A 12,455-nucleotide genomic window follows, 5' to 3' on the forward strand; every position below is an offset into this window, starting at 1 on the left:
TCGATTCCCAGGAAATACTTTAATCGTCCTAGATCCTTAGTTTGAAAGTGTTGCTACAAATGAGCTTTCAAACTTTGGATTTTTCAATATCATCTCTAGTAATGACAATATCATCAACATAAACAACCAAAAATATCCTCTTTCCACCGGACTTCCGATAGAACACAGAATGATCACTGTCACACCTTGACAATCCAAATGCACATACCACATCAGTGAATCTTCCAAACCATGCCCGAGGATACTGTTTAAGCCCATACAAGGACTTCTTGAGCTTGCACACCTTTCCACACTCCCACTGAGCAACAAACCCTGGAGGTTGCTCCATATATATTTCCTCATGCAAGTCACCATGAAGAAAAGCATTGTTCACATCAAGCTGAAACAACGGCCAATGAGAGGAAGCCGCAAGAGAAATCAGAACATGAATAGAAGCCATTTTGGCAACAGGAGAGAAGGAATCCAGGTAATCAATGCCATTAACCTAGAAATACCCTTTTGCCACCAGCCGAGCTTTCAAACGAGTAAGTGAGCCATCAAGGTTCACTTTAACTGCATATACCCAATGACAACCAATAACCTTTTTGCCTGGGGTGACGATACAAGATCCCAAGTCTGGTTTGCCTCTAAAGCACACAGTTCCTCTGTCATAGCAGTCTTCCACCCAGGACTAGATAATGCCTCTGCAAGGGTCTTAGGAATAGGATGACAAGAAATAGTGGAAAGACAGGAATGAAAGGTAGACGAAAGACCAGAATAAGACACAAAATCAGCAATAGGATGTTGGGTACAACTCCGAATACCCTTACGCTGTGCAATAGGGAGGTTTAGGTCAGAAAGAAGAATACCTGGAGGCGGATCCATAGACGAAGATGATAAGGTAGGTGCTGTAGGGAGGGGGGCTGCTGCTTCCAGAACATGTCGTGTATACACCTGTAAAGGGGGTGATGGTGGTGGGACCTCTGTCTCAGTGGCAACCTGTGGATTAGAGTGATGGATAACATCATGGGGAAGATCATCATCCAATTCAGACACAACAAATGACTCATTAGGATATGGGGTGGATTAAAAAAAGGAGACATCAGCAGTGATAAAATACTTGTGAAGAACCGGGGAATAACAATGGTATCCCTTTTAAGTACGGGAGTAACCCAAAAAGAGACACTTAATGGCTCGAGGATCCAATTTTGACAACCCTGGATGATGATCACGAATAAAGCAAGCACAACCAAAAACACGATGGGGAAGAACAAAAAGTGGGTCAGACGAAAATAATAAAGAATGGGGAATACCACCACACAAAACAGAGGAAGGCATACGATTAATAAGATAACAAGCAGTGAGAACAACATCAGCCCAAAAAACTTTGGATACCTTCATTTCAAACATAACCTAGCAACCTCCATCAAATGACGGTTCTTTCCTTCATCCACTCCATTTTGCTGGGGAGCGTCTGAACAAGAAGACTAGTGTATCATACCACACTGAGCCATAAACTTAGAAAATGGACCAGAAAAGTATTCTTTTGCATTATCACTTCGTAGAATTTTGATATTATGCCAAATTGATTTTGTATTTCAGCAACAAAGTCACAATAGATGGTAAATAACTCAGAACAATTTTTCATTAAATAAAGCCAGGTCGTTCTGGAATAGTCATCAACAAAAGTAGCGAAGTACTTAAAACCTAACGTGGATGTAACAAGACAAGGGCCCCATACATCTGAATGAACCAAAGAAAAAGGAGATGCAGACCGTTTATTAACTCGAGGGGAATAACTAACACGATGTAGTTTTTCAAACTGATATGACTCACATTCTAAACTAGAAAGAGAATGAAAACTGGGGTTAAGTTTCTGTAGACTCTGTAAAGACTGATGGCCTAACCGGCAGTGAACTTGACGAGTCAAGAGTACCCAAACAGGCTATGGAAGGTGCAATGTCTTAAAAAAGGTACATTCCCCCAACCCGACGACCTCTACCAAGCATCTTCTTCGTCGTAAGATCCTGAAAAACACATGAGTCGGAGAAAAATGTTATAGAACAATTGTAAGCTTGTGTAAAGTTGCCTACAGACAATAGGTTGAATAGTAACTCAGGCAAATAAAGCACAAATGATAATGATAAGGAGGCATTAAGACGAACAGTGCCAAAACCATTGACTTTAGCGATTGAGCCATTGGCCAATGTGACAGTAGCAGAGGACTTCTTAAAAGAAGAAAATATACCTGAAATACCAAACATGTGAGAATCGATTATCCAGGGGCGAGAAGAAGCGGAAAGATACGAAATGGCATAATCTGTCTAAAGAAGAGTAGTAGTGGGAGGTGAGGGTGCTTGATTCTGAATGCGTGCAAATTCTTCATTGGTCATCTGGACCATCTTACCCTCAGATTGTCCAGGCTGAGAAGGTTCATCAACTGTGGCTGAGTTGGCAAACTGCTTTTGAGGAGGTTTGCTATGAAGTTTCCAACAAAATCGTTGGATGTGTCCTGGTTTACCACAATGATGACATGTACATATAGCTCCTGAACTGTCTGAAGAGTTCCCAGTAAATTATCCCTTATTACCACCATTACCTATGCTACGTGAAGTTCCTCGATTATTACCCTATGCTGCAAGTGTGGAGTTTTCCACTAGAGTGGAATCCTGATAATTCTCTCGAGATACCCATAAGACTCGGGAAAAAGGTATCTGCAAGAGATGCCACCTTGTCTCCTGCAAGGATATGAGAATGAACAGAGTCATATTCTGTTCCAAGACCTCCCAAAAAACCCATAACTGCAAGTTGCTCTCGCTGGTCTTGCATCTTCTTCACATCACTACTGATAGGGAGAAGAAAATTTAGCTCTTCATACATCCTCTTGAAATCAGCAAAGTACTAAGTTAGAGGCCTATCCTTCCTATCAGTTCGATAAAATTCCTGAGACAGTTCATAGGTACGAGAAAGGTTGTTCTGTCCAGAATACAGAACATTCAAATAGTCCCACATCTCTTTCATAGTATCAATGTGAGTAACAACATCAACTATGGAGTTATCCATTGAGTTCAATAGCTGTCCGAAAATACATGCATCAACTGTATCCCATGTAGTATCATTAGTAGGTTTTCCCTTTGTTAGGTGATCCTGCTGATCTTGGCCAGTCAAAACAAGCTGCACAATTTTCTTTCATTGGTAGAAATTGGCAGCTCCTAAAAGTTTCTTTTCTGTAATTTTATGTGATGATGAAGACATCACCTTAGTAAGAACTTTCTTCCCTTCTGTGTCAGCCATTAGTGCACACAGAATGAATCAATCGATCTAACCTTCTTTGTTAGATCACACAAGTTTAAGAAAATAGCAGACAATCGTCTATAAAAGGTAACAACCAAAGGGGAATTGGCACAGGTGTCAAAACCTCAATATACCAACAGTGGATTGAAGACTAAAACCCGAAGGAATAGAAGCAAACAGTACCCATAACAGTACCCAAGAAGCAGCAAGACAGTGCTCCCAAATATAGCCCAACCGAGAAGGAGAGAGAAAAACCTGCGCAGAGTTTTAGAGAAGTACCTGCGGCTTGCTGTTCTGGGCTCAAAATGGACTGAGCTTCTGATCGAGTGAAGGTCTTCCCAAGGCAACAAAAACCTCCAAATTTGGTTGACTTCTGACGGCTGATTTGTAAGTTACTTTAGTTCTTGATGTCAGTTCTAGGAGGGGGAAACGTCAGCCAAGAAACCAATCTTCAATCCAAAAATCCCAATCCAGAAATTTTCTTCTAACAATTTGAGTCAATCCTTTCATACATGCGACTGATTTCAACCATCAATCCTTCATAGACATTCCAGAAAAAATAGGGGATGAAAACATCCCCTCTAAAAGTGTTGCGAGCTTCTTAGGGGAGAAACCATAAACCGAGAGCTATTCTTTACCTTATTTTCTAAACAGTAGGCTATAAAATAGGGTTGGTTATTGATTTAAGGATCAGACCAGCTCTGATACCATGTAAAAATAAAATAAAGGAAAATAGAGAAAGACCGAGAGGGAGAAAGAGAGAGTCAAACTTGAGGAAATAGCAAATTCAATCGTGTGATTGCTTCTGCCCTCATCTTCTCATTAAATAGCTAACATTCTATTACAATTACAATAGGACAGCTGTCCTACTATGACTAGAAATATAAAACAGAATAGAAGACTACCTTATTAGTTAGGAAACTAATACGAGTCCTTGTACAACTAGGACTCCTATTTACTAGGAATCTTGACTAACCGAAGGGAGGAGTCTACGCAACTCACAGACTCCTCCTTTCCTCTCCTACAATAACTTCTAACAATTATCAAATGTTGTATATGGTTCATTACAAAGAGTTAGATATGAGAATGATATACCTTCAACTTTGATGCACAAAACTTCCACAAATGCAGAAAACCATAGTTCTGACGCATTCCATTATTACCCAGCAACTTGTTTCACGCTTGTATGAGAGTGATTTGGCAAAAATATCACAAAAAGCCAAGTTTCCACAAACCTTAAGGTCAAAACGAGAGAAACCAACGAAATGGGTAAGACTTTCTTACCCATTTCGTTCATAACTATACATTATATAGATCAAAGGTTTGTATCGTTTTGGTATCGAAAGACACGTCATCAATTTTTTTTCTGAAACAGTGAAATTTATACCGAAAACTTGCACTTGTTACATATTGCTTGGAGTTCTGTTTCGACATCTTGGGAAGCCGAAATATTTCGTGAAATTGCTCAAAATTTTGATTAAATCTTGAACATTGAGTGGCTCTGATGCCATAATAAAGTGACCAATCCAAAGCTTGAGCTAATAGGTGGACAGTAGTGGCCCAACTTTGCAATACGAAGGCATCCAACTTCCCTGATTTTTCCATATAGGATTATTCCCAACATAGTTGTACAATAATTGCAATAGGTCCTTATAGAACATTTATTTTGTACCTATCTTTATTACAAAAGGCTTGGTCTATCGCTTTGTATGCTGGTCAATAGCTTGAGCTGCCAGTGTGAAGACATGGGTTTGAGTCTTGGGATTAGACACTTTATGCAAAATGCTAAAGGTTAGGGCCATTTGGAATCCACTCTCCCAGCTTAGGACCATTTCCAAAAGGAAGGAAACTTATGAACAAACAAGGAGCAGGATTAGGTTGGATTGAATATCATTGAGTGCTCCCCTCTGTAGAGAGGAAAATAGCATGCGGTTGTGTAAGTCGTGCATTGATATGTTCCACAAATTTGTATGTATACTACGGCATTATTCAGTAGTCTTTTCCCTTGAATTGTATCAATGAAGGGAATATGTACTTTTCTGTAGTCCATTCTAAAACTTTGATATAATACTGATATTGTATATGTTACATAATTGAAGGTGTATGCATCTTTACATGGATTATCCAACATAGGTGTTTTATCTGTATTTATTTTTGTCTGATGCTTCGACTGCCAAGTTTAAGAATTTTCCTTCACACTTGTAGCCTGAGTGGATTGGGGGTATGGCTAGGTCATGCACAGACTTAAACATGCATGTAATCCAGGCACAATCATAGTTCCTGGGGTCTATGTGAAAGTTAACGCCAGGCTGTAGCACTCAAGGGTGACTGGTTGAGCTTGCAAAGACATGATTTGTCAGTGTGGCCTATGGTTTCTGGATAATTTTCAAAGGATACAGATTGGTGGTTGGATCATTCCGAGCCAATCCTGATCTCTGCTGAATCCACTCACAGGATCAGATCATCTACTGCAGATCAGTCTGATCTTGGCAGCACAGTCAATCACTGAAATCAACTCTGGATTGGTCCATGAATCTAAGTATATTGAAATTAATGAAGAAGAGCTTATCAACCATTTAATGTAGATCAACACTTCTAGTCTTGAGGTATGAAAAATTTGTTGTAGAAATATTAGTGGATATATCTTGATCTATTTATTCAGATAGTTCTGCTCCTTTACATCTTACCACCATGATTCTGTAAGGAAACATTCAATCCTTTTTGTATTCGGCTTTAAGCTGCGAAGTTTTATTCCTGAAACCGAGTATGTTAACAGGGAAATATATCACTGCCCTTACTGCAACCTGTGCCGAGTTGGGAAAGGACTGGGTATTGACTACTTCCATTGTATGAACTGCAATGCATGTATGTCAAAGTCTCTTACAGTGCATGTCTGCAGAGAAAAATGTTTTGAATCAAACTGCCCGATTTGCCATGAGTACATCTTCACATCAACCTCTCCAGTGAAGGCACTTCCTTGTGGGCATTTGATGCATTCAACATGCTTTCAGGTATTTGGCTTATGTAACCTTACCAGAATTCATGTGTTCACCAAAGAGAATATGTAATGATCAGACTACTTATTGGGTGCTTCCTAATACCACTGCTAGGATTACACCTCTACTCACTATACCTGCCCTATTTGTAGCAAGTCACTTGGGGACATGAAGGTCAGTCATTACAGTTTTACTCTATTTTGTGCTTACATACTGATCCATATTAAGTTCTTTCTGAAAGTGAGAGAGAGACAGTTACTCTGATTGATCATTAGCTTCTTATTTTACATGTCTTAATATGAATTTCGGTTGGAAGTCTTCTATTCATATTTAAGGGGATCCTGAAATGAAATTTCTGCTCTTCTAAATTTGTGGTGGATGAAAATCTATTTGACGCTAACATACCAGGCTGTGCATGCTGTTGATGGACTCTAAACTCAACCCATCTGCATATAAACTCTTCTTTAGAAAGGATGAAGTTTGGACTTCTGGTGAAAGTGGATCTTCCTAATCTGCATCTGCACACATGATGCACTCTATGGATATTCTTAACTTGCATTTTAATTTTGAAGTAGTCTGTTTCCTTTCTTAAGACAGTTTGGATCCTCAAAAAGTGCTACTGCAAGAATCGCCTCATTTTAAACTGCAGCTGCAAAACTTTCTGTTCTATCTAAACATTATTATTTTTTTTGGGCGAGGGTGGGGGTGTTTGTGAAAATGGTCTTTCCATTCCTTGCACTATTTGGACTCTCGTAGCCACATAGCCACAGGAATCACCTTCTTTTTTTCTGGTCAACATCACAGAAATTATCCTTCTTATTTTCTGCTACCAATATGAATTAAAAGTTCTGCCTATTTTTGTGGTGTTTGAACCCTAAAGAAGAGTGGGAATTATATAATTGTATTCTAAAGTACTAATCGAAATAGTATCAATACAAATTGTAGTGGCAATGTCCTACACTTCTCAACTTTGAACTCCAAGGATCCAAAGACATCCAAGTACATATTTAAATCATCATTCATTGTCATTATTTTCCTCTGGCAAAGATGAGAAATGTCAGTTTTTAAATTAATTTCAACTGCTTTTTGGATGTTGACATCAAGGATGGCCTTTGATAGAGTCGAATAGCAAAAGGATTCATGTAGCTGAACCCATTTAGTTGCAATAAGGCTTAGTTGAGTAGAGTGGGATTGAACTAATGTAATGTTTGCTAACATATTCAAGTTGATTCTCATTAATTGTATACTAATTAAATCATTCAAGTTGATTTTTGGGACAAAATATTTTAAAGAATTTTTTTTTCCATTGGATATATTTTTGATTGCTTATGACAATCCATGGTTTATTAAGGTTGAAATCACAAAAAAAGCTGCATTCCTTAATCCGGCAAGGTATAAAGTGGCTCTAGTTGCATTTCTACTATTGCAGTTTCACCAAGCCTATTTTTTTCTTGAGAATAATGGGATCCTGTTAACACTTTTCAGAGCCTCAATCCATATTACTCATATCTATGCAGTTTAAAATGTGGTTAAATTCGTCAATCCATATTACTCATTTCTATGCAGTTAAAATGTGGTTAAATTTGTCAATCCTGTTAAATTGTGGCTCATAGATATATCTCATATCTATGCAGTTTATAATGTGGTTAAAATGTGGTCCACCGGGAGGACCACCAAAACTAGAAAGTTGACCAGGAATACAAGAGAACATAGGGTATGAGTACAAAGTATACTTTAGGAGAAATAGATTGGTCTGATGGTAAAATATGGTGAGGCCCAAGATGTGAGCGCATTCAGTTCATGCTAACAGTGAGGTGTGAAGTTTATAATTCAATTCTTAGGTTGAAGGAGATCCAGTTAACTTAGGGCTGCAGGATAATGAGTACTGTTTAGTTCCAATTCCTTGGGAATAATTTATATGATTACCCTGGAGGTTTCAGCTGCCTTTTTGAATGGTTTAGATGATGGTCTGGCAGGTGTATTTTGGTATGCTGGATGTGGCGTTAGCTGAAGAGAAAATCCCAGCAGAGTATTCTGGCCAGACTCAGGTTGCTTCCAAATTCATCTATTTTGCATCTTTTCGTTTCTTTTTTTATACTTCCAGGTCTGTTGTTCATCTTCATACAAATTTTTATGAGTATTGCAGGTCATATTATGCAATGATTGTGAGAAGAGAGGGATAACTCCCTTCCATTGGCTTTATCACAAGTGTCCCCATTGTGGTTCATTTAATACTAGGCTTCTCTGACTGTTGTAAACTACTTGATAGGTAATTAGATGAAAAAGCCTCTTACCGTAAATCATTCACTCATGTTTATAGCTTTCTTCATATTTTTTTTCTCTGCTGCTTTGAAATGTAATGTTTATGGAGGATGTTAATTCAAGAATTCCAGTTGTTATAATGAATTTTAGTCATTATCCCAAGAAAAGCCACCTGTGAGGAAGGATCTAAGTCGTCGGCTTCTACCCTTCTCTCTCTACAAGCCTGTTTCCAAAATGAAGATGTGCAGATCATTCGGAGGAGTTTAAGAGGGATGCTAGACTAAGACAAGGAGGTGGGTGACGATGAAGTGTCAACCCCATTCTTAGGCCCCATTTGGTTGCACTTGCATTTCATCAGAACTTTGTTTAGATGGAAGTGTTATTTTTTTTTTTATTCTGTTATGTGTAAATTTTCTGATGAATAGAAACAACGTTTGGTAAAACTATTTCATAAGTGTTCAAAGGACAGGAAAAAAAAATTGTTTATTTGATGTTTTACAAAATCACTTCTTACCACTACAACTAATAATTACGTACTATCATAATCACGGAAATGTTATTATCATGTTTAATATGAATACACTATAATCAAGAACTATAAAAATTATGGAGGAAAGATTTACACATTGTCCATGTGCGAATTCTTTCCCATGCCCTCTCACAAGAAGTGAAAAGGCCCTCCACATATTTTTTTTCATCTATTTTGAATATGTGGGATCCTCAAGTAGAGTGCAGATTCTTTTCCACACCGACAACATAGGAAACCCTCTCAAAAATAGTGTTGAACCAAAAAAGAAAAAACTGAAGTTTATAGAACGGTTTAAGCAAATTTATGGAATGGGATGGAGCATTTGAACACTTCATGAAAGTCTGCAAAGATGGTTGCATTCCTCAGTGTTGAAATCAATATGTTTTTTCTTAACCCCCAACCCAAAAAACAAAGAGTATGGTTTTGGTATTGCTTAATTAAAATCAGGGAAAAAGGTTGGACACACCACCAGTGTATTGCAATCTCTCTCTCTCTCTCTCTTCAAAATGATCCACTGCCCTCCTATATGATAGTTAACTGGGCACTCCCATAGGTGCCCACCTCAAGCTTATCATACATGGGTAGTATGCCTATTCTTGGCTTAATTTTATAGTTGTCCATGATTTTGGTTTGGCAAACGAAAAAGTGAATTAGCGGAAGGGTGCTCCGCTCAAATTGGAGCTTTACTTCGAGTTTGGACCAGCTCCCCACATGGAGAGAGGAGTTACCCTCCACATCCCACCTCTCACCATCAAGGAGTATTTAGACCATGAGTTGAAGCATTTAATGCATCATTGACTCGTGGTTTGATACCCCATTGATGGGGGTGAGATGGGGTTAGGTGGTCACCATGTAGGGAGAGGATCTCAACTTCCTTAGTGTCCATTGATATGATGTGAGATTTTTTTTATAAGAAAAACTTCTTACAAGTTTCAAGAAAAAAATCTTTGAAAATCATCATGGTTCTTGTAGTTTCATTTTGACCTTGAGCTACGTCATATGGATCTCAAGACGAAATTCTAGACCAATGACCTTATGGAAGAGGTATATATAGATTGAAACAGACTTCTCAATAGTGGTATCTAAAGTTTGACAACATGATTATTTTCATTATGTATCAAAATAAATACTAATAGAATCTGTTTCATAATTTTGATACTATATGTGAATGAAATACTCATGTCAATCAATGATAAATCGTTGCTACACGAGACAAAAGAGTTCCTGATGTGTAACTTCGATACGAAAGAAATTGGTGAAACATTTGTATACGTTTTAGGTATACAAATTAATGTGGATAGTACCAACAAGATCTTCTTAGGATTATCCTAAAAATTTATATTGCAAAGATTTTGTAATATTTTAGGATGAAGAACTATTTATCGAGTGTAGCACCTATTGTTAAGTGTGACACACTTAGTCTAAAGTAATGTTCAATGATTATAGGTTGAAGAAATGCATATTATCCCATATGTTTCTGTGGTAGGTTGTTTGATATACTCACATGAGCACAAATTTGCTAAAGGCAAACATCACTTTTGTAGTGGGAGTTTTGGGAAGATTCTAGAAGAATTTCGGTATACCACATTGGAAGGCAATGATGAAAGTGTTGAGATATCTCCAAGGCACCAAGGATCACATGTTGACATATTGACGTGTTAAGGATTTGGGGCTAACTAGATATTAAGACTCAGGCTATGTTGGATGTGGGGATATGTTAAAATACAATTTTTCTGATTGCTAGAGGATCAATATCCTAAAAAAGTGTGAATCAACCAATGATTATTTCCTCTACTATGGAAGCAAAGGTGGTATGACATGCTATGAGGCAGTCTCTCATATAGCGTGGTTATAATATTTTTTTCATGGACCTTCAGGTTGTTCCATCTACAGAAGTTAATAGATATTTTCTGTGACAACGTTGTAACAATAAGATTCACTACCAACACTATGTATAGACACAAAGATTAAGTATTTTGTTGTAAGATAGGTGTTTGGGAAATGTGATGACATAACATATTGATACTGAAAAAATAATAGCTAACCCTTTCTCAAAAGAGGTTCCAACTAATCCTTTTGTGGGGCATATGTGCATTAGGCTTCTATATTCAATTATGTAATTGATGTTTTATGAAGGATAGCATAATATCAAGTTGAAGAAATTTCAAAATTTAAGATTTTGCCTTTTGATATGTTGGACAAAGTTTTGCTTCATCCTTGACTGAATGATGGGACAGTTCAGATGTGACCCCCATCACTCCCCAGCTCTCCCACCCCTATTGTATATAGTCAATGGGCCATGGTGTGAGTGGACATGGCCTTAGGAAAACGTAGTCTTATTTTTTGCACAATGCAAATTAGGTTTTAAAGTGATAGATGCCCACAAAGGATCCCTATATAATTCCCCACTCCAACAAAGGATATTTTTTTTTTTTTTGGGTTGAAAGATAATCTATTGAGAAACATGGATTACACTCCTACCGTTTGAAACGAAGCGAGCAACTAGGCAAGGATCAAAACTAGGCCATACAATCTTATCTGAAATAGATTGGGCCCTCATAGCAAGGATACATCTGCAATAACATTTGCAGCCCCTAGAATGTATTGAAATTTGCAAACATCAAAATAAGAACAAAGATGCCTTTTATATATATATATATATATATATATATTCAATAAACGGCCTTACAGACAAAGCTGAGGTCTTTGCTCCAACATAAAAAACTACTCCTTTTCCATTACTGATGTGGGAATAAATGTCTTACTGAAAAAATATGGTAATAAATGTTACCAAAAAAAAATGTGGGAATAAATGTTTTCCCCTAATTTTTCTTTACAAGAAAGTGGAAGACAAAAATCAAAGAAAGACCAAAAAGATGTATTTTAAATCTTATTTTTGTTCTTAAAATCATTTAAAACCAACACAAAGCGTAGCAAAACCTTAAAAAGATTGGCTCAAGGAAGGAAGCACAGTTTATGAGCAGATTTGATTTATAAGAATCCAAGACAAGGAAGAAGATAAAAGGTAAAGTAAACTTTGTATTCTTCTGATTTCCCAAATGAGCTTCGTAAACTTATTAAGGATGATTTTGACCAAAATGTATATATTTCTGAATGTAAAATTCTTCTTTTTCAATGATATAGTCTTACTTATCTGTCAAAAAAAATTTTTTTTGGTAAATAATAAGAACAATAAGGGTGAAAACTTGATATATCCTTGTACATTTGTAGGTTTAGCCGAGGTGCACGTAAGCTGCCCAAAAAAAAAAAAAAGGTTTTAGCTGGTTGCATTTGTTAGGGCATCAAAATTATCAATGTGCTGAAGACAAAAAGCTGAAAGATCAGCCTCAATGATCTTATTTATTATTTATAAACAAAGTTATGAATTGGTCAAA

At 37.3% G+C, this 12,455-nt stretch overlaps 1 protein-coding gene across 4 annotated transcripts in view; it reads left to right on the forward strand.

Annotated features, from left to right (window-relative positions):
- Positions 1-8,977, forward strand: part of LOC122079665 (zinc finger protein BRUTUS-like At1g74770) — a 31,094-nt gene extending 22,117 nt beyond the window's left edge. For 2 of the 4 annotated variants that reach the window (XM_042646324.1, XM_042646325.1), the window contains 4 exons: positions 6,050-6,284; positions 6,384-6,443; positions 8,246-8,317; positions 8,416-8,977. In XM_042646324.1, the coding sequence (XP_042502258.1) occupies positions 6,050-6,284; positions 6,384-6,443; positions 8,246-8,317; positions 8,416-8,517 (469 nt within the window). In that variant the 3' untranslated portion in view covers positions 8,518-8,977. Of the gene's footprint in view, positions 1-5,478; positions 5,880-6,049; positions 6,285-6,383; positions 6,444-8,245; positions 8,318-8,415 lie in introns of those variants that run through there. The other 2 variants (XR_006140502.1, XR_006140503.1) reach the window with 2 other exon arrangements.
- The last annotated feature ends 3,478 nt before the right edge of the window (positions 8,978-12,455 follow it).

Source organism: Macadamia integrifolia, chromosome 5, assembly GCF_013358625.1.
Source record: "Macadamia integrifolia cultivar HAES 741 chromosome 5, SCU_Mint_v3, whole genome shotgun sequence".
Lineage (NCBI taxonomy): Eukaryota > Viridiplantae > Streptophyta > Magnoliopsida > Proteales > Proteaceae > Macadamia > Macadamia integrifolia.